The 20,668-nt window shown below is 38.6% G+C and overlaps 1 protein-coding gene across 1 annotated transcript in view; it reads right to left on the bottom strand.

The window, feature by feature from the left end:
• daam1a (dishevelled associated activator of morphogenesis 1a) overlaps positions 1-20,668 on the bottom strand; it is a 170,163-nt gene that overhangs the window by 3,285 nt on the left and 146,210 nt on the right. The window contains exons 21-26 of the mRNA XM_073039945.1: positions 15,849-15,955; positions 10,819-10,907; positions 6,827-6,995; positions 5,849-5,956; positions 4,766-4,826; positions 1,966-2,097 (exon numbers count right to left, since the gene is read on the bottom strand). Coding sequence (XP_072896046.1) covers positions 1,966-2,097; positions 4,766-4,826; positions 5,849-5,956; positions 6,827-6,995; positions 10,819-10,907; positions 15,849-15,955 — 666 coding nt within the window. The remainder of the gene's footprint in view (positions 1-1,965; positions 2,098-4,765; positions 4,827-5,848; positions 5,957-6,826; positions 6,996-10,818; positions 10,908-15,848; positions 15,956-20,668) is intronic.

Below are 20,668 nucleotides of genomic sequence, written 5' to 3'. Positions count from 1 at the left end.
CATAAATTGGGTTACAGGTAAATATACAAATAACAAAAGCATTTATTCAAAAAACATATCCCAGCAGATAAAAATGTTCAAAATAGACTGTTAACTTTTATTTCCAATCACACATGGGAAAATTATGACAAAACTATAATAATTTATTTCTCAGAGTTCACTTTCAGATATTCAAGCTACAATCTGAAACATTCGTGCTAGTACAGAATGCCAAGCTAGAATATACTTTTTGAATTGGAATATTATTGTCACATGTACTGAGATACAATGAAAAACTCATCTTGCACACTGTTCATACAGATCAAATTATTGCACAGTGTGTTGAGGTATAGCAAAGTAAAAACAACAAAAGAATGCAGAATAAAGTGTAACAGTACAGAAAAAGTCCCAGTGCAGGTAAGCAGTAAAGTGCAGGATCATAACGGGCTAAATTGCAAGATCAAGAGTACATCATAAACTAGGGAACTGTTCAATAGTCTTATAAGAGCAGGGTAGAAACTGCCCTTGAGGTTTTCAATTCTAAAGATATCTACGGTAAATAACCTCAATTGCACAAACTGAAAAGTTTGCAAGGCACCAAATTTAAGATTTTTGCAATAGCATACATTTCCCTTTCTCACATAATTTGGTAACTTTTGCTGGGATTTTATCGTTCCTGTCAATGTTATGTTTCCTCAGTCCTACTCTGATGCAGGTTCAATTAACCAAGGTTTCACTGACCCCTATACTTTCAAGGAAATACCTCATCATAACCCATCATCTAAATTATGATACAACAGCATCATTTGAGAGTAGCTGGGACTGCAACTACTCTGACTCACTATCCAATAAAAATAACTCACACATATGTCATTTTTAGTTGTGATATTCAGCAAATATACAGCAATAAACACAAATGCAAACAAAGGACTTGGATATTAATTAAAGTATAAACTGAGTGGGGTGAGTTATTTTCTGTTTTGAATTTCAGTGTCACTCACTGTTCCTAGTACTCTTCTGATGTTCAACTTAGTGAGAACCCAATAAAACATTGTACAGAGAGTAGTCTGCAGTGCCCAACAATTTATTTTAAATCATAAAACTGTTGTAAATATTTTATTGGTTAAAAATTTCATTTGCTAAGTTCCTTTGATGTAGCTCTTTACTTCTTATCATAGCGTTTCACTATTAGTTCCATCTGTACATTATTTTTATGGGTTGAAGTAAACATATTCATTTTATTAACCATTGGAACCAGGCAAGTAGTTAATCATTTTAATAATGGATGTATGACCACAGAAATTTCAAAAACACTAGGTAATCAAAAATATTCATTACTGGGCTAATTTCTCTTTGGTCGCTGCTAGACAAGTTACATAAAAGTCAGTTAAATTCAACCAAATTTCTAACAAAATATAATTTAACAATAAGGACAAAAAAGGCAGAATTCAAATGATAAAGGGTAATTTTCAAGCATTACCATTCCTTTTACATTGAATAGTTCTTTTACTGAATTGCCTAGATTTTGACATAAAATATTATTTCTTTTTTCCTATGTAGACCATCTAGGAAAAGCAGTTTTAATTACCTTAGTACAGAAGCAAGAAATGGAAAATCATTTTATTGGTACTGACTATGCTAACAAATAGCTGACTAAAATCTGACAACAAAAATGGCAGTGTAGTGTAATCCATGCTGGAACTTAACATGGCACTGTAGGATAAGAGAGTATGTGACTTCTGCACTTTGATCTCAGATATCCTGCATGGAAAACAGCCAACAATCGGTTGGGAAACACTGAATATTCACCTGTAGTCGTGCCAATGCAGAGCAGGAACAGGATGTTCACTCACACATAGAAATCTGTGCTGAAAAGTACATGGAAAGACAGCCAGAGAAGAACATGCACTCACGCCCATCAGAGAAGGGATATCCCTCAAAAAAGAACTCAAACACAAAAATACATAGAAATGTTGATGCTATTACCAGATCTTTAGCTTCCAACAGAAGATCCTCCACTTCAGAGAAGCTAAAACTTGCAACGGCAATAAACTGACTCACTACGGAGGCAAACTTGTCACCAGGCTGTGCAGATTGTGACTTTTGATATTCCAGCTCCTAAAAAAATAATTTTTAAAAGTAATCTACTATTTGAACAACAAAAAAGCATTTTTCCTCTCCTCACAGATATAAAATGTTTAGCTCATTGATGAGAACATAAGAAATATGAAGAAGTGAAACATTCACACCCTCAAGCTTATTTTACCAGGCAACAAGATCATGGCTGATCTTCTCTGTCAATTTCATCTTCCTGCCCTATCCCCATTTCTCCTCTATTTTTTTTAAGATCCACAACTATTAATCTCTACTTTGAATGGAATCAATGAGCAAGTCTCCAAAGCTTTAACGACCCTCTAGCATAAAGACATTTCAGCTTATTTCAGTCCTAAATAACCAGCTTCCAGTATTAGACCTCCATATTCAGGACTCCTTAGCTATCTACCCTGTCAACTCTTCCAAACAAAATGAAGATGCTTCAATGTGGTCACCTCTCATTTGTCTCGTGTCTAGTGATCACAGGCTGAGCCTAATCAACCTCTGCTCATTCGACAGATCCGCCACCTCAGTCTAAAGAATATTGTATTTTGTTGAGAGCAAGTATACCCATTCTTTAGTAAGACTGACCAAAAATTGTACACAATACTCCAGTTGTGGTCTCACCTAACCCTAGCTAATTATAACAAAACATCTCATATCAAATCCTCTTGCAAAAAAAAATCAACAAATTAATTGGCCTCTAATTGCCTGCTGCACCTGCATTTTAACTTTCAGCTGTGTAGAAGGACACCCAGTTCCCTTTGAATATTAATACCAATGTCACTAATTTCCCATCAGCAAGAAGGGGTGGGGGAGGTAGGACACAGAGCGGTGGTGGGGTGCAGAGGGATAGGGAAAGAGGGGAGAAATAAAGAGGTGGGAAGTAGGGGGAGCAGAGCTTTAAGGCCTTCTTGATGGGGTGATAGAAATTTATAGGGCCCGGACATTCAAGGTTAAAATGAGGCAGTCAGGGTCAGTGAATTGAAAGCTGTCGAGGAGATACAGAGTGGACGTACTTGGGAAAAGAAATCTGCTGGGGTTCTCTATTGTGTCTGGCGCTCTGGATGTTGCATCAGTCAGACGCAACAGAAACTGGGGGATCTGCTTTGTTGAGCACCTCCACTCCATCCACCAAAAGTTGAATTTCACAATGGTCAACCGTTTTAATTCCTATCCCCATTCCCATTCCGACACGTTGGCCCAAGGTCTCCTCTTTTGCCACAATGAGGTCACTCTCAGGATGGGGGAGCCACGCCTCATACATGGTCTAGGTAGCCTTCAACCTGATGGCATAAACATCGATTTCTCCTTGCAGTAATTTGTTCCCTTCCCTCTCGCTTCTTCTATTCCCCACTCTGGCCTCTTACCTCTTCTCCTCAACTGCTCATCAGCTAGCTCTGTCTGGTACCCCTCCTTCCCTTTCTCCCAGGATTTACTCTCCTCTCCCATCAGATTCCTCTTTCTCCAGCCATTTACCTTTCCCACCCACCTGGCTTCACCTCTCACCTTCTAGCTACCCTCCTTCCCCTCCCCCACCTGTTTATTCATTTCCATAGATGCTTCCTGACCTGCTGAACTCCTCCAGCATTTTGTGTGCATTGCTCTGGATTTCTAACACCTGCAGAATCTCATGCATTTGTAGTAACTAAGATTTAAACATTTCTTTCCTGTGTGACCTCACCATTCTGGCCCACAGCTGTTGCTGAAATCATCACCTTACAAATACAGCGGATTTACAAAATAACTGAAAATGGCATGTAACTACTTTTGAAAGATGAGTAGTAGCAGTACAAGATGTTTCCCCTCCTGAATTCCTTTGTCTTTTCCTCCCTGTTGGCAAAGTGCACAAGGTGCAAAACAAATGCAGTTCATAATCCCTTAACGGTCCTTTGTAAGCAATCATTTTCAAATATTCTGCACTCACTTCAAATGTTCAGCCACGCAGTCCTACATTATTATAATTAATATTGTGCTCAATTCAATACATTGAGTAACACATTTTATAGTTTTAAAACATAACTGATTATATTCCATATCCGCTAAGAACAGGAATCAAGAAAGTGCTACATTTTTTAAACTTTTTGTGTCTCTCGAAACATAGCAAACATCTTAATTAACCAACTAAAGTAACTTCCTTTTCAGAAACAGCTTCTTAAATGGTATACTGCACTACAATTCAAAATACTGTAATTCAAGGTTGTAAAAAAAGAAACAGAGTATTTTTAAAAATCTAAATAGTATCATTGTGTGACTTGCTTTCCTCTTCTTAAATGGCTGTAACAATAGAATTATAGAAGAAAGCCAAGTGAGAACATAATAGCAAATTGGAGGTGACTAATGCGTTTCCTGTAAGTGAAATGCTGATCACATACAGTGTAACGTTGTTCCCTTCCACAGCACTGTACTGTTCAAGAAAAGGTTTGTACAAATATACAAAAACCAGACCAACTTTAAAAGTCGTATTGGAAAGATACAGTATATCTAATAAAAAATCAGGCTGATCCAGTGTAAATTCAAATGCACAATATGGAAAGGAAAAGGCACTTGCAGTGAAGGAAGGAAGCATGTCTGATGTGAAGGGAAATGGGTGAATACTGATGAATGTGAAGACTTCCCACCCATGCTTCCGTTAAATATATAATAAAAAAAACACAATCTAACAAAGAAACAGAACACTGGGCATACTTACATTCTCGACAGCCTTCAGACCACTTCTCAGACTACTGAATTCCTTTTCCAACTCAATCAAACTGCAAAACAAAACCACACATCATTGTTAAAGGCACACATTCAAGAGAATAGCTTCTCAATTGTAAACACAAATATGAATTTTAAGCTCATTTTTGTTTCAAGTAATCTCACTTCTCGAAGGGTAAAGATTTTGGTCAACATTCTGAAGCAACAGGGGTGAGAAAGACAGCTTCCTTAATGTCAAAATGTATTATTATCTTGTAATTTTAAGATCGATTCATTTTCTCAAATTAATATTTTTAATTAGCTAATGAATTTTCAGTTTATCAACTAGACCACAAGGGAGTGAAAAATGGCTCTGATTAGTTAAAACTTCCAAATGCTACAAGTCAATGATCTGAGACAAAATTTATTTCAGCCTTTATGAAGTTAGAGAAAGATAAATGATCCAAGATGTAGATAGTCTTTACCCCATACCAACTCCGCTTCCCCACCTGTGCTTTCAGAGCTCTTGGGAAAACTCCTATAATAAATCCCTTTTCACTTAAGGTCGATGTCACATGTCAATGCCTAGTCTGCACCAACCCTCAAAAGGTTAGCACGCACATAACATCTCTACTACTAATACAGTATAGATAAAGTGTGAACTATCCATAGGCTGACATACAGCAAGTCATTAAGTTTCTTGGACAGCACCTCCTAAATCTGTTCACCCAGAATGACAAGGGCAAAGGGTGCACAAAAAAAACCCATCAACTCCACATCACTTACGATCCTAATGTCGGTATCTTACATCGTCACTTTATTGTAGCTAGGGCAAAATTATCTACCTGACAGGAGTGTGACTGAGGTCTACCTTCACCACACCTACTACATTTCCATTACCAGCTTTACATTATGGGATAACAGAAAAAAGATTTGCCGAATCCCACTCAGCACCTGTAACTCACTCTCACAACACGACTGAGAAAAAAAAACTGGTAAAAGCCATCGCTGAATTTCAATAATTATTTAATTTCTCAAAGAAATATTACAGAAGGCTACCTTCTCACTGAGCACTTATCAAGTATTAAAAACTTACTTTACTTTGGCTGCGTCTGGAACATTCTGTAAATCATCGTGGATGTTCACCACTTTTGAAAATTTCTTCTCCAAAATTGTAATCAAATAGTGCAAAAGAGTAATATTCCTTGAACAAAAATGAAAGTATTGTTTTTAATCAAAAGTACAATCAAGAAAAATCAACAATGCATGGTGAATAGTACGGTTCTGACAAAGTTTCTTTGACCTGAAACTGCCTGATTTACTGAGTGTTTCTAGCCTTTTTTGTTTCCATCTGTTTCATCAAAATGGGTGATACACTTCCCTGACTCTTTATTTTAAAGTGCTCAAAGGATTTGATAGGATCAATACAAAATCTCGATCTTTTGGTTGAGTTCAAAATTGGGGGCGGGGTGGAATTAATTTTTCTTCAGTGATAGAAGCACCAAGCCTTTTAGATATAAATTCTGCAAACATATTTTCTCCTCCCGTGCAGTAGAGCTTAACTTTCTACAGGCAGAGCTAGGTTGGGTCAAGTGCCTGAGATTGTTATTAACAGGTAATAATAATAATAATAATAATAACAGATAATTAATAACAGATTGTTATTAGGCAAGAAAATCAATAGAGACTCAGTGAGGCAAGGGCAGATAAATCAGCTGCAATCTAACAGCATGGTAGAACAGTGATTGGATTCCCAAAATAAAAGTTTTCACAAAAATATTACTTCACAAATTGAAGGTCCATTTCCACAAAGTTCACAAGGCTAAAAAGGTTATTTTACTGATTTTTTAGACTCAGGAGGACAACTCGCTCCAAGTTTTGAAAATAAACATCAGTCACTGCTTACATTCTTCTTCAGTTTTCATAATAGTCTCTATAGTCAATAAGCATAACAGACTGAGAAAAATCTTTGAATGCAGTTTAGTTAAAGGAACAGAGAGCAACACTGGTCTTAAAATTGACAGCGTAGCAACATAATTTCATTTCAAAAACCACAGGGTTGACAATGCCTTACTTCTCAATACTAGACTTGGTGTCTGCAATCTTGTTCAGACTAGAGAGTCTGAAACCATAAGCATTGCCTCTTTGTCCCTTGTTCATGTAATTGCCAAAAGCTAACACCACTTCCAACAGCTGCATCAGATTTTTGCTTTGCAAAACCTCCTTGGAGCTCAAACGAATAGCTAGAAGAAGAAAAAAAATCATATCGGTGAATTAGATGCGATACACAATATCTCAACTGAGATACCATGGATTAAAATTAACTAAGAGCTCGGCAACTTAAATTACAAAACAAAACTGAAACCAGGCATTAGGTTATTTAAAGCTCCTTCAAATAAATAAAGCAGTAAAATAGAGAGTCATAGAGTCCAGGAAAAATACAGCATAGAAACAGGCCCTTCAGCCCATCCAATCTGTACAAAACTATTTAAACTGGCTACTCCATTGACCCGCACTGGAACCATATCCCTACCATTCATATACCTATTCAATCTTCTTTTAAAAGTTGAAATTGAGCTGACATGCACCATTTTTGCTGCCAGCTCATTCCACCCTCTCACAGCCCTGAGTGAAGAAGATTCCTCTCGTGCTCCCCTTAAACCTTTCACATTTAACCCATAACCTCTGGTTGTATCTCACCAAATCTCAGTGGAAAAAGCCTGCTTACATTTATCCTATCTACACCCATCACAATTTTGTATACCTCTTATCAAATATCCTCAATCTTCCACACTCCAAGGAATAAAGTCATAACTTATTCAATATTTCCTTACATCCCAGGAATATCCATATATATTTTACCTTTACTCTTACAACTTCATTTACATCTTTTCTGTAGGTTGTGAACTACACACAATACTCCAAATCAGGCCTCCCCAACATCTTATACTACTTCAAAAGAATAACTCGTCTCCTGTACGCAATACTTTGATATATGAAGGACAATGTACCAAAAGCTTTCTTTACAACCCTATCTACCTCTGACGCCACCTTCAATGAATTATGCACCTGTATTCCCAGATCCCTTTGTTTTACAGCATTCCACAGTGTCCTATTGTTCATGGTGTAAGAACTACCCTGCTTGGTCCTACCAAAATACAACACCTAGCACTTGGCTGCATTAAGCTCCATCTGCCATTTTTCAGCCTATTTTTCCACCTGGTCCACATCCCACTGCAAGCCTTGATAGCCTTCCTCACTAGGAAATCTGACTGCATGCGCAATTGTATTGTCATCCGCAAATTTCCTGATCCAGTTAACCACAGTATCATCAAGACCTTGATATGGATGGCAAACAACAACAGACCCATCACCAATTCCTGTGGCACTCCACTAGTCACAGGCCTCCAGTCAGTGAGGCAACCATCGACTACCACTCTCTGGCTTCTCCCACAATGCTAACAGAATTTATTAATTATTAATAAGTCTAATAGAATTTACTAACACATCTTGAATGCCAAGCGAATGAACCTTCTTGACCAACCTCCCATGCAGGACCTTGTCAAATACCTTGCTAAAATCCACACAGACAACATCCACTGCCCTGTCTTCATCACTTTCCTGGTAACTTTCTCGAGAAATAACCTACCATACACAAAGCCATGCTGACTATCCTTAATCAGTCCAAGTCAATCCAAATACTCAGATATATGGTTCCTTCGAATACCTTTCAATAACTTTCCCGCTACTGTTATACTCACCGGCCTATAATTTCCTGGTTTATTTTTAGAGCCTTTATTCACTGGCAGGTCAACATTTGCTATCCTCCATCCCTCTGGTCCTCACTTTTCACTAGGGATGATTTAACTATGTCTGCTAGGACCCTGGCAATTTCTGCAATGCCTTTGTCCAAGAAAACACCTTGTCAGTCCCTGGAGATTTACCCAGAACAAGACAAGACACGACAACAAACACCTCCTTCCCTGTAATCTGTAAAGGATCCATGAAGTTGATGCCACTTTGCCTCACTTCTGTGTCCCTCTCCTGGATAAATACAGAAGCAAAGATTTCATTCAACCCCTACCTCTTTTGGCTCCACACATGGATTACCATTCTGATCCTCCAGAGCACCAATTCTGCTCTTTGCAATCATTTTACTTTTAACGTATCTGTAGAATCCCTCAGGATCCTCCTTTTTCTTGTCTTCTAGGCAACCTCATGTCTTCTTTTAGCCCTCCTGATTTCTTTCTTAAGTGTTCCTTGCATTTCTTATAATCCAGAAGTATCTCATTTGTTCCTACCTGCCTAAACCTTCCATACACCCATTTTTCTTAACCAGGGCTTCAATATCTCTTGAAAACCAAGGTTCCCTACACTTGTTATCCTTAACTTTTAAGCTCTGTACTCCCACAATTTTGCTTTTGAAGGCCTCCCACTTTCCAAGTATACCTTTGCCAGAAAACAGCCTTTCCCAATCCATTTGCCAGATCCTTCCCGAGACCATCAAAATTGGCCTTTCTCCAATTTAGAACCTCAACCTGCAGACCAGACCAATCTTTTTGCATATTCACTTTGAAACTAATGGCATTGTGATCACTAGATGCAATGTGTTCCCCCACACAAACTTCTGTTTCACTCCCTAACAGCAGATCACGCGTCACACACTCTCTTGTTGGTACTTCTATGTACTGATTAAAGAACCTTTCCTGTACATATCTGACAAACTCTATCCTTTTACAGTGTGGGAATCACACTCAGTACGTAGAAAGTTAAAATCACCTACTATAACAGCCTCATGTTACTTGCAAAGGTCAGCAATCTCTCTACAAATCTGTTTCTCTAAATCCCTCTGACTGTTGGGCAGTCTGTAATATAGCCCCATTCACATGATCATACCTTTCTTATTTCTCATTTCCATCCATAACACCTCAATGAGTTCTCCCATCTATCCTGGCTGAGCATTGCCGTGGCATTTACCCTGACTAGCAATACGACCTCTCCTTTAACCCCTTCTGCTCTGTCACATCCAAAACAACGAAACCCCAGAATATTGAGCTGCTAGTCCTGGCACTTCTGCAACCAAGTCTCACTAATGGCTACAATATCATAATTCCAGGTGTTGACCCATGTCCTGATCTCATCAGTCTTTCCTATGATACTTGCATTGAAACATACGCAGTTCAGGACAACATTTGCACTATGCTCAATCGTTTCGTTTCTGACTTTGCCCCAGGTCTTGCCAACATTTGTCTTCACAATCTTTCCACCATCTGTTCTGGAACTCTGGTTCCCATCCCCCTGCAAATGTTCTATTCTTACTTATTTTCCAATGTACATTTGTACATTTATGTAGATATTAAAACATACTGCAAATTAATTTTGCAAGATGAAGGAACAAATTTTCCCAGCTACATTTCTTGATCCAACACTCCATTCACCAGGCTTCATAATAAACAAGAAGATCTATTCAGTTCTATTTTCTTTAATACTTTTCAAATAACATAAAATTTTATGCCTATGTTTAGCATTCTGGGCACTCTATTTATGTAAAAACCCTTAAATAAAACTGGCTCAGATAATTCTATTCAAACTTGACTACCTGGCCCGTGATTCTACACTATAAAATATACCAGTGTCACATAAGTGGAGCATGTATTTTTATAACAAATATTTCCCAGAAGGACAAGTAGAAATAACGTGTCCTGATTTTAAATAAGACCACACGACACAGGGCAAGGGAGGGTATGTGGCTAAAATCACAATTGAAAATTGAAACACATTCTATGACCCCCATATAACATGACCTCTATTTTACATACACTAATGAAAAACAGCCAGGGTAGTGGTTTAACAATACCTGAATGCTTTAGACTTTAATTTGAGTCACCACAAATGAGAAATAAGAATGGTTATACCATCAGTCTATGTTAAAAGCATATAGCTAAATCATAGAAGTCACATGTCACACAAAAATGACTATCAGCTTTCTACTGAAGCAAGCATTATGAATACAGTAATGGACAAAACCTACTGAATAACAAGACAGTCTGATGAGAAAAGTTGTACCTTCAACTTTAGGCTTAACTTCTGCCACTCTTTCGGCAAATTTCTTCTTGAAATACAGTGACTGTAATCTCTGCTGATAATGAGGAATTCTAATAAAAATAAAGTCACACTGTGAAAACTTGAATCCCAGTTATTGTCAGCAATTTTGTTAAAATAAAAATCCTAGAAATTCTAAGCATTCAGTTTGAATCATTTCCGTTTAGTTGTGCATTTCCTTTCCAATGATGACATTTTAACACCTGGGACCTGAATATTTATTCACTTCTGCAGTGTGGATATACAGTACTGTCTTAAGTACATGAAAGAAATTTCTGTAAAGCGAAGATGTTTTCAAAAATAATTGAATGAAAAATTTCTAAATGTCAAAAAATTTACAACAAAGCAGTGAACAGTAAAAATACTAAATCAAATCAATATTTAGTGTGACCACTCTTCACCTTTAAAACGGCATCCATTCTCTTAGGTAGACTGCTGTGCAGTTTTGTAAGAAAATCAGCTGATAGGTTCTTCCAAGCACCTTGGAGAACTTGCCACATTTCTTCTGCAGAACATAGCTGTCTCTCTCGCCAGGTAATCCCAGACAGCCTTGCTGATGTTAAGATCAGGGCTCTGTAGAGGCCATACCATCTGTTGCAGAACTCCTTGTTCTTCTTTTTGGTGAAGATAGTTATTTATGATCTTGGCTGTGCATTTGGGGTCACCGTCCAGCAGCAGAATGAAATTGGGACTGATTGACATCTCCCTGATGGTATAGCATGATGAATGAGACTCTGCTTATACTTTTCACCATTAATTCTGACCAGAGCACCAACTCCACTTGCAGAAATTCAGCCCCTCTGCCACACTTCACTGTTGGCTGCAGATAATTATCCTTGTAGTGGTCTTCTGTTCTCCTTTGGACAAACTGCCTCTTGCTTGAGCCAAAAATTTCAACTTTTGACTCATCAGTCCAGAGCATTTGCTGCTATAGTTCAGCGCCCCAGTCCTTGTGTTTCTGTATGCAGGGGGAGTCTCTTAACATTGCTTCCATTTTGGAGGAATGCCTTTTTGGCAGCAACTTTTCCGTTAAGACCAGTTACAACAAGACTGCTCTGGACTCTGGAGGGGTATACTTGAGTTCCAGTGGTTTTTGAGAGTTCAGAGCTGATAACAGTGCTGGACCTCTTCCGGTTTAGAAGGGACATCAGTTTGATTTATCTCTAGTCTACTGCACTCAGTTTCCCAGGCCGACCACTGCATTTCTGGTCCTCAACCTTGACCATCTCTTCGTGCTTCTGCAGAAGAGCATGGATAGCACATCTTGAAACCCCTGTCTGCCACAAAATTTCTGTTTAGGAGAGACCTTGCTGATACAGGATGACCATCTTGTATCTGGTTGCTGTGCTCACTCTTGCCATGGTGTAAGATTTGATGAATCGAAGGTTAAACAGTCACACCCTTGTCTTTTAGTTTGGTTGTCGTTCGCCTAGTTTGATTATTTCTACAGCCGTTTCAGTTAATCATTTTAGTTCATTCAACTCATTATGTCATTGATTATTTACATCTGTTTATTATCTTTGTTTAATCATGCACTGGGCTACAAACCTACAAAGTAATCAAGATTTTATTTGAAAAGGGGTGTATTACTTAATATGTTACTTACTTTAACAAAATACAAAAAGTTCTCAGTAGCATTTACTTTGGTAAATGAATGTTAAGAAAACTAAAATTTGCTCTTTTCTACAGACACACTAAAGAAGAAGGCAGAAATTAAACATCTGAAACAAAAGTTATTTTATAAATCTAGAGTGCGTAACACTTTTGCACAGTAATGTACAACTTCTAAAACAAGGTGGACAAAAGATAGACTAACCACCCCACCCATATTATACTCTACACAATTTCCCCTTCTCTTCACCTGAATGGAAAGGACAATTGGGACAGGGTGTATAAATAGTGGTTGATTTGTTGTTGACCTTATTGTAAAATGAAAAATCAATATCAGAATCAGGTTTCTGATCACTGGCATGTAATGTGAAATGTATTAACTTAGCAGCAGTAGTTCCATGCAATACATAATATAGAAGAGAAAAAAAGTAAATAAAATAAATAATAATAAAAAATAAATAAATAGTTTACGTATATTGAATAGATTAAAAATGTGCGAAAATCAAATACTGTAATTTAAAAAGTGAGGTTGTGTCCAAGGGTTCATTGTCCATTCAGAAATCGGATGGCAGAGGGGAAGAAGCTGTTCCTGAATCACTGAGTGTGTGCCTTCAGGCTTCTGTACCTCCTACCTGATGGTAACAGTGAGAAAAGGGCATGTCCTACTGCTGGAGGTCTTTAATGATTGACGCTGTCTTTCCAAGACACCGCTCCCTTAAGATGTCCTGGTTACATTGTAGGCTAGTACCCAAGATGGAGCTGACTAGATTTACAACCTTCTGCAGCTTCTTTTGGTCCTGTGCAGAAGCCCCTCCATACCAGACAGTGATGCAGCCTGTCAGAATGCTCTCCACAGAACATCTATAGAAATTTTTGAGTGTATTTGTTGACATGCCAAATCTCTTCAAACTCCTAATGAAGTATAGCCTCTGTCTTGCCTTCTTTATAACTACATCAATTTGTTGGGACCAGGTCAGATCCTCAGAGATCTTGACATCCAGGAACTTGAAGCTGCTCAATCTCTCCACTTCTGATCCCTCTATCAGGATTGTTGTGTGTTCCTTCATCTTACCCTTCCTGAAGTCCATAATCAGTTCTTTTGTCTTACTGTCGTTGAGTGCCAGGTTGTCGCTGTGACACCACTCCACTAGTTGGCATATCTCACTCCTGTACGTCCTTCTCGTCAGCACCTGAGATTCCACCAAAAATGGTTGTATCATCAGCAAATTTATAGATGGTATTTGAGCTATGCCTAGCCACACAGTCAGGTGTATATAGAGAGTAGAGCAGTGGACCAAGCACACACCCTTGAGGTGCGCCAGTGTTGACAGTCAGCAATCACCAATCCGCACAGACTGTGGTCTTCCAGTTAGGAAGTCGAGGATCCAACTGCAAAGGGAGGTACAGAGGCCCAGTTTCTGCAACTTCTCAATCAGGATTGTGGGAATGATGGTATTAAATGCTGAGCTATAATTGCTGAACAGCATCCTGACATAGGTGTTTGTGTTGTCCAGGTGGTCTAAAGCTGTGTGAAGAGCCACTGAGATTGCGTCTGCCGTTGACCTATAGTGGCGATAGGCAAATTGGTCCAGGTCCTTGCTGAGGCAGAAGTTCAGTCTAGTCAAAACCAACCTCTCAAAGCATTTCATCACTGTAGATGTGAGTGCTATCGGGTGATAGTCATTAAGGCAGCTCATATTATTCTTCTTAGGCAGTGGTATAATTGTTGGCTTTTTAAAGCAAGTGAGCACTTCAGCCCGCAGCAGTGAGAGGTTGAAAATGTCCTTGAATACTCTCGCTAGTTGGCTGGCACAGGTTTTCAGAGCTTTACCAGGTACTCCATTGGGACCTTCTGCCTTGTGAGGGTTCACTCTCTTTAAAGACAGCTTAACATCGGCCTCTGAGACAGAGATCACAGGGTCATCAGGTGCAGCAGGGATCTTCACAGCTATAGGTGTGTTCTCCCTTTCAAAGCATGCATAGAAGGTACCGGCCTGGGTCGCCAGACTTGAATGCCATGGATCTAGCCTTCAGCAGATGACGTACCTCCTGGTTCATCCACAGCTTTTGATTTGGGAATGTACAATAAGTCTTTGTAGGCACACACTCATCCACACCAGTTTTAATGAAGTCGGTAACAACTGCAGCATACTCATCCAGGTTTCAAGATGAATCCCTGAATACAGTCCAGTAGGCATTCCTGTGCTTCCCTTGTCCATATCTTCTTGGTCCTCATGACTGGTGCCTGGTCTCTGCCTATACTCAGGGAGTAGAAGTACAGCCAGGTGATCAGACTTCCTGAAGTGAGGGCGTGGAATAGCACAGTAGGCATTCTTGATGGTGGTGTAACAATGGTCCAGTGTGTTGTTTCCTCCGGTATTGCAAGTGATCTGTTGATGGTAGCTGCTTAGTGATTTTTTTCAGAATGGCCTGGTTAAAATCTCCCAAAACAAGGCGTCAGGATGCACTGTTTTGTGCATGTTGATTCCATTGTTCCGATCATCTAAAGCATGATTGACATTAGCCTGAGGTGGAAGGTGTACTGCTACCAGAATGACCCTGGAGAACTCCCGTGGTAGGTAAGAAGGAAGGCACTTAACTGCAAGATATTCCTGGTCTGGTGTGTAGAATTGGGACAGTACTGATATATTTGTGCAGCAAGAAGAGTTGATCATGAGCATAATCCTCCACCTCTGCTTTTGAGAGACTCTATAGATCTATCCTGACGATGTATAGTAAACCTGTCGATCTGAATTGCTGCATCTGATACGGAAGGGGTTAACCAGGATTCCATGAAACAAAGGACACACGGGGTCCTAAAGTCCCTTTAGCTCTGAGGTCATCGATTTTATTCACCAGAGACTCATCACCACTGCAATCATCCTGGATTAATTAAACCCATTTTAACTGTTTTAAAATTAGTGGTATTCAAAGCATAAATCAAATTATGGCACAGACACACATCAAAAAAATGTACAGTCTATAAAAGTTTTTAAGCTGTTACAATTCCAAGTATTAAAAAAATCAATATGTTTGAAATTATCATTTGATATCAAAAGCCAAACTGAAGATGAAAAATATCCTTTGTGTTTAAGGAAGTTTCAATTTGTATAAAGAAAACAATTGTTTTAACACACGATGTCTCTGGTCATTTTCCTTAGCTGGCACGTCTCCAAAACAAGTCCACAGGTTCCATGAAACTGCCTGCCAGTTCAGTTCCCTTTTTTGCATAATTTGTTCCTGATGGAAACGCCCTACTTGAGGAATTTCCACACAAGAACATGTGGCTTGATAGCATATGGTACATAACATGGAAGATAAAAGGGCTGCAGCACCAAACTGGTTTGCTCGGGGTGCTCACACCAGAGTTTTGATGTACTTACCTGCTCATTTCATACAGGAACCTGTCTGCTTTGGCCATGCGCTCTATTTCATGTTTGTGTTCTTCCAGTATATCAATGTCACTCTTTTCTGGGACAAATTTCAGCAGCTGAAAGGCAAATTGGACATTATTTCTGTAAAATATATAACACAATTTATCTGTTAACCCACTGTCAATCATATAACTAATCTGGAAAATATGTAATTCAGTTAGTGAATCAGTATAAGATTTAATATCACTGGCAAATGTTGTAAAATTTGTTGTTTTGTGGCAGCTGTACATTGCAATTAATAATAAAAAACTAAATTACAGTAAGTACATATAAAAAAAAATTAAGTAGTGCAAAAATAGAAAGAAAAATAGTGAGGTAGTGGTCAGGGATTCATTGCCCATTCAGAAATCTGATGGCAGAGGGGAAGAAGCTGTTCCTGAAATTTTCAGCATGCGTCTTCAGGCTCCTGTACCTTTTTCTTGATGGTAGCAATGAGAAGAGGGCATGTCTTGGGTGATAGGGGCCCTTGATAATGCTTACTGCCTTTCTTAAGCATCGCCTTTTAAAGGTGTCCTCGATGCTGGACACTAGTGCCCATGATGAAGCTGGCTGAGTTTAAAATAAAGGGGTGCCCCTTTAAGACTAAGATAGTAAGGAGCTTCTTCAACCCTTTTCAGTATATATAACATGTTGATAACTTTTTCAGGCTCAGCTGTGAAGCTTTATATTGTCATAAACTCCAGGATTTTTAATGCCCAAATTCATCTTGATATCTTTAAAACCAAACCTTGATAAATTCGTCAAGCTCAGCTATGAAAAGTTTTTTTGGATGAAACTTGTTCATTTCCAATAAACTGAGGCTGTACCACCAACTGCAATACTTGCTCACAACTTCATTTATGCATTCTGCTAGTGTAAGTATTTAAATATGGTGTCAGATTATGGTGTTAGCAATTCTATATATACACATTTCAGTTAAAAAGTACAGTTTTTTAAAAATCTATGTAAATTGACAAAAAATCTAATAATTGTATTATTTCAAAAGTCAAATTTTCTCCTTTGACCTGAAATTGTAGCAAGCCCTTTCTACTACTTTTCGACAGATGCTTCAATAATTTATCCTGGATTTATGAACCTAATGGTCTAAACATCAATAGTTTTCCAGTATAACAGGTATGTTACAGCAACTTTCTACCTAAAGCAATTGTAAAACTTTCTATTTTCCCCCTCAAACTGACATCTTGGTTTAGGTAATTAGCAACAGTCAATAGTGACTTGTGCTTCTGAACATCTTCCCTTCATCTAAAGGAACAAGCACCCTTGATCTGGACAACATTACAAAGCTCCCAATCATGCAACTTTGTAAGAACTCTTTTATTTCATTCACATTTTAAACTGTAACCAGCTGTGTCTACTCAGTTCACTAATGGCAGTCAGATGAGGCAGCATGGAGCCGAATTGATGAAAGAAGTGATTAAGGTGCAAGGAGATTCCTATAAAATAACAAGTGAGCTTCTTCGCCCTAAGCCTAAACAGAAAAGCTGTACGGACTTTCAGATTGGAAATGTCATGTAATTAATAAGATGGAAAAATCATTACAAAACATGTAAAATCATTACAGAAGTCCAGTGTTTCAGGTAAAAAAAATACAATTTTTTTTTATTATTACTAACCTGCTACCAAATATGTAAACAGTATTCAAGTAAATAATCATGAATTTCTAAATAAACTTGGAATGAACACATTTCTAACTATGTGATTTGATGTTACTTAACTAAACAATACAAGAAAAAAATTCAAAGACAAACACAAAAATCATACTTCTTCCAATATAAACAAAAGAATGGTAGCTCCAGATTTTTTCCCCCGGTTCTTCAATAAGGGCATTTAGCTTTAGCAATTGGTACTACTGGCTTTCATCTCAGGTGAATTTCAGTATTGCTAAAGCTTCAATATAGTAGTTTTCGATGCATTTTAGTCATTCACTTCATTTTAAAAAAACATCATTACAGAAAAATTGGTTAGATGCACTATTTACAACTGCTGGAATTCATGTTTAAATACCTGAATGGACCCACAATCTGCCTGTGCTAATTAAAATTCTAAAACATGCACGTTTGCAAAAGTGACTGATTTCCATTTCCACTATAATACACAATGGAACATTTCCCTGAAATCAAACTGCTGATATGCAACACACTACCTACCATTTCCTTTTCAGCAAAACCCAGCTGGTGTGCACTTCCTGATCTTCAGCTTAATGACAGAAACTTAAGAGTAGGTCAATTACAGGAACATACGGCCACAAAGCACAGAGCATACTGGAGCATAAAAACTGACTTAACAATGGAGAGGAGGTGGTAGCAGCAACAAGTTATCTTGCATTTCACTTTCCAATCAGTCATTACAACAGGTTCTTGTAAGAATGTCCTGCTGCCCAGTATAGAGTTCCGTGCTACTGCCAAATGCAGTGGCTGTCAGGGACATACACATGGGGGGGTGGGGGGGGTGCGGGAGTAGACCAGATTCCAAGATACATTTCTTTTTTCCCAGGTTCATTCATAATCCAAACAAAGTATTTAAAGGATGTAAATGGATAGATCAGAACAGTGAAGCAGGAAAATAATTTCCTTATAAAGCTATCACAACAATCAAGCAAACCACAAATATAGTTTGTGAGGTCCCGTCTGCTTCATTACTCCCCATAAGACAAACCCTTTACCTCAAGAATCATCTTAGTGTATCCTGTCTGAAATGCCACCATTGTCAGTAAAAATTCCAAAACAGTTTACAGTACTCCAGGTGCAGCATCCCCAAAGCACTATGCAGGTAGAATACCCCTTATCTGAAATGCTTGGGGCCAGAAGTGTTTTGGATTTTTTTAGATTTTTGAGTATACAATGAGATTGCTTGGGATCACCATCATTTCTGACTGAAGTTATATGTTACCAGTAAGCAGCCTTTGTCTTGCACTTGTGATAACACATACATATTTAACAGAAAAAATTATTACATACCATTAATATAATGAAAATTTTATTTATGCAGGGTAACAAAAGCACCACAGCGGCATCAGGAGAAGACCTGAATTAGCTGTTGACAAACAAACAACGGCAGGTTTTCAGTCTCCACCTACAATGCCATGTATTGGTTAAAAGGTTACATACAGTACAACTCATTTGTATTCTCATTTTTTAGGTTATATGCAAAGTATAAGCACAATCAGGATTGCAGACGTGTTCTGGTGCTAGATTATCATGATCAGCAGACGCTTTAAAAATTTAATGCCGTGCCTTTTCTTAAATTTCTGTGACCAGCCTGCTGAATATTCACAATTACCTTCAATATTAGATAGAATTTTGCTTGTTTCATTAAGAGGCATACGTCCACTCCAGCGCTGACAATACACAATCGGGATAATTTCTTTTTCGCTTTATGCAATGTTTTTCTATTTTTCATTAACTTCTGCTCACTGAGGTCTCTCTCAGAATGGTCTGTGGTACAGAGACCTGCACATCGCCTGGGAACCTCCCAAGCGTCCTGTGGAATTTTTCATTTCTGATACCATGTCAGCACTCAAAAAAATTTGAATTTCTGAGGTTTTGGGATTTTGGAATTTCAGACAAGGGGTACTCAACTGGTACTACTTTCGTACCCCATTCTCCTTGTAACATTTGGCCTCCAATCACTGTATTCTTGCAATCCCTATACAAATTGGGGTATTGAGGCTCATACAGTCTCTCACTTTCCTTTCTAAAATGCAACACATGGCAGCTCTAAATCATATTAGTCACAGGATGGCCCATTTCTTCACTTTTGCAAAAAGCATATTCCCAACCCTACCAAAAAAATTTTCATCAATTACCCTATAATTTTTAAATTAGTCATCATACACCTATGCTTCCTCATCCAAGGGGAGAAAAACCTTCATACTCACTCAAACTGGTCCTCAAAATTAACATAGAAACATAGAAAACCTACAGCACAATACAGGCCCTTCAGCCCACAAAGTTGTGCTGAACATGTCCCTACCTTAGAAATTACTAGGCTTACCTATAGCCCTCTATTTTTCTGTTCCATGTACCTGTCTACAAGTCTCCTAAAAGACCCCATCATATCCGCCTCCACCATCGTTGCCAGCAACCCATTCCACACAGTCACCACCCTCCGAGTTAAAAACTTACCCCTGACATCTCCTCTGTACCCACTCCCCAGCACCTTAAACCTGTGCCCTCTTGTGGCAACCATTTCAGCTCTGGGAAAAAGCCTCTGACTATCCACACGATTAATGCCCCTCATCAATTTATACACCTCTATCAGGTCACCTCTCATCCCCCGTTGCTCCAAGGAGAAAAGGCTGAGTTCACTCAACCTTTTCTCATAAGGTATGATCCCCAATCCAGGCAATATCCTTGTAAATCTCCTCTGCACACTTTCTATAGTTTCCACATCCTTTTTGTAGTGAGATGACCAGAACTGAGCACAGTACTCCAAGTGAGGTCTGACCAGGGTCATATATAGCTGCAACATTACCCCTCGGCTCCTAACTTCAATTCCACGATTGATGAAGGCCAATACACTGTACGCCTTCTTAACCACATGCATTAAATGCAGCCTACATTTTCAAAAAAAGCATTCCAACCAATCTTTCCAGAGAAATTCCAATCCTAATTCTTCTTGTCTGCATCCTCTCTGGTACCATCACAGAATTCCAGCAGCTACCAGTGTTGTCTTCAATCTTAGCATGGCTTCCATACTCATACATTCTTGAGTTTAAACATTAAAGTATTTGTGTATTTCCTAACCTACCATATTACATACCATTCCAC

Source organism: Hemitrygon akajei, chromosome 3, assembly GCF_048418815.1.
Source record: "Hemitrygon akajei chromosome 3, sHemAka1.3, whole genome shotgun sequence".
NCBI lineage: Eukaryota > Metazoa > Chordata > Chondrichthyes > Myliobatiformes > Dasyatidae > Hemitrygon > Hemitrygon akajei.
Note: the sequence above shows the minus strand (reverse complement) of the source record. Positions and strands in the feature narration are given on the sequence as shown.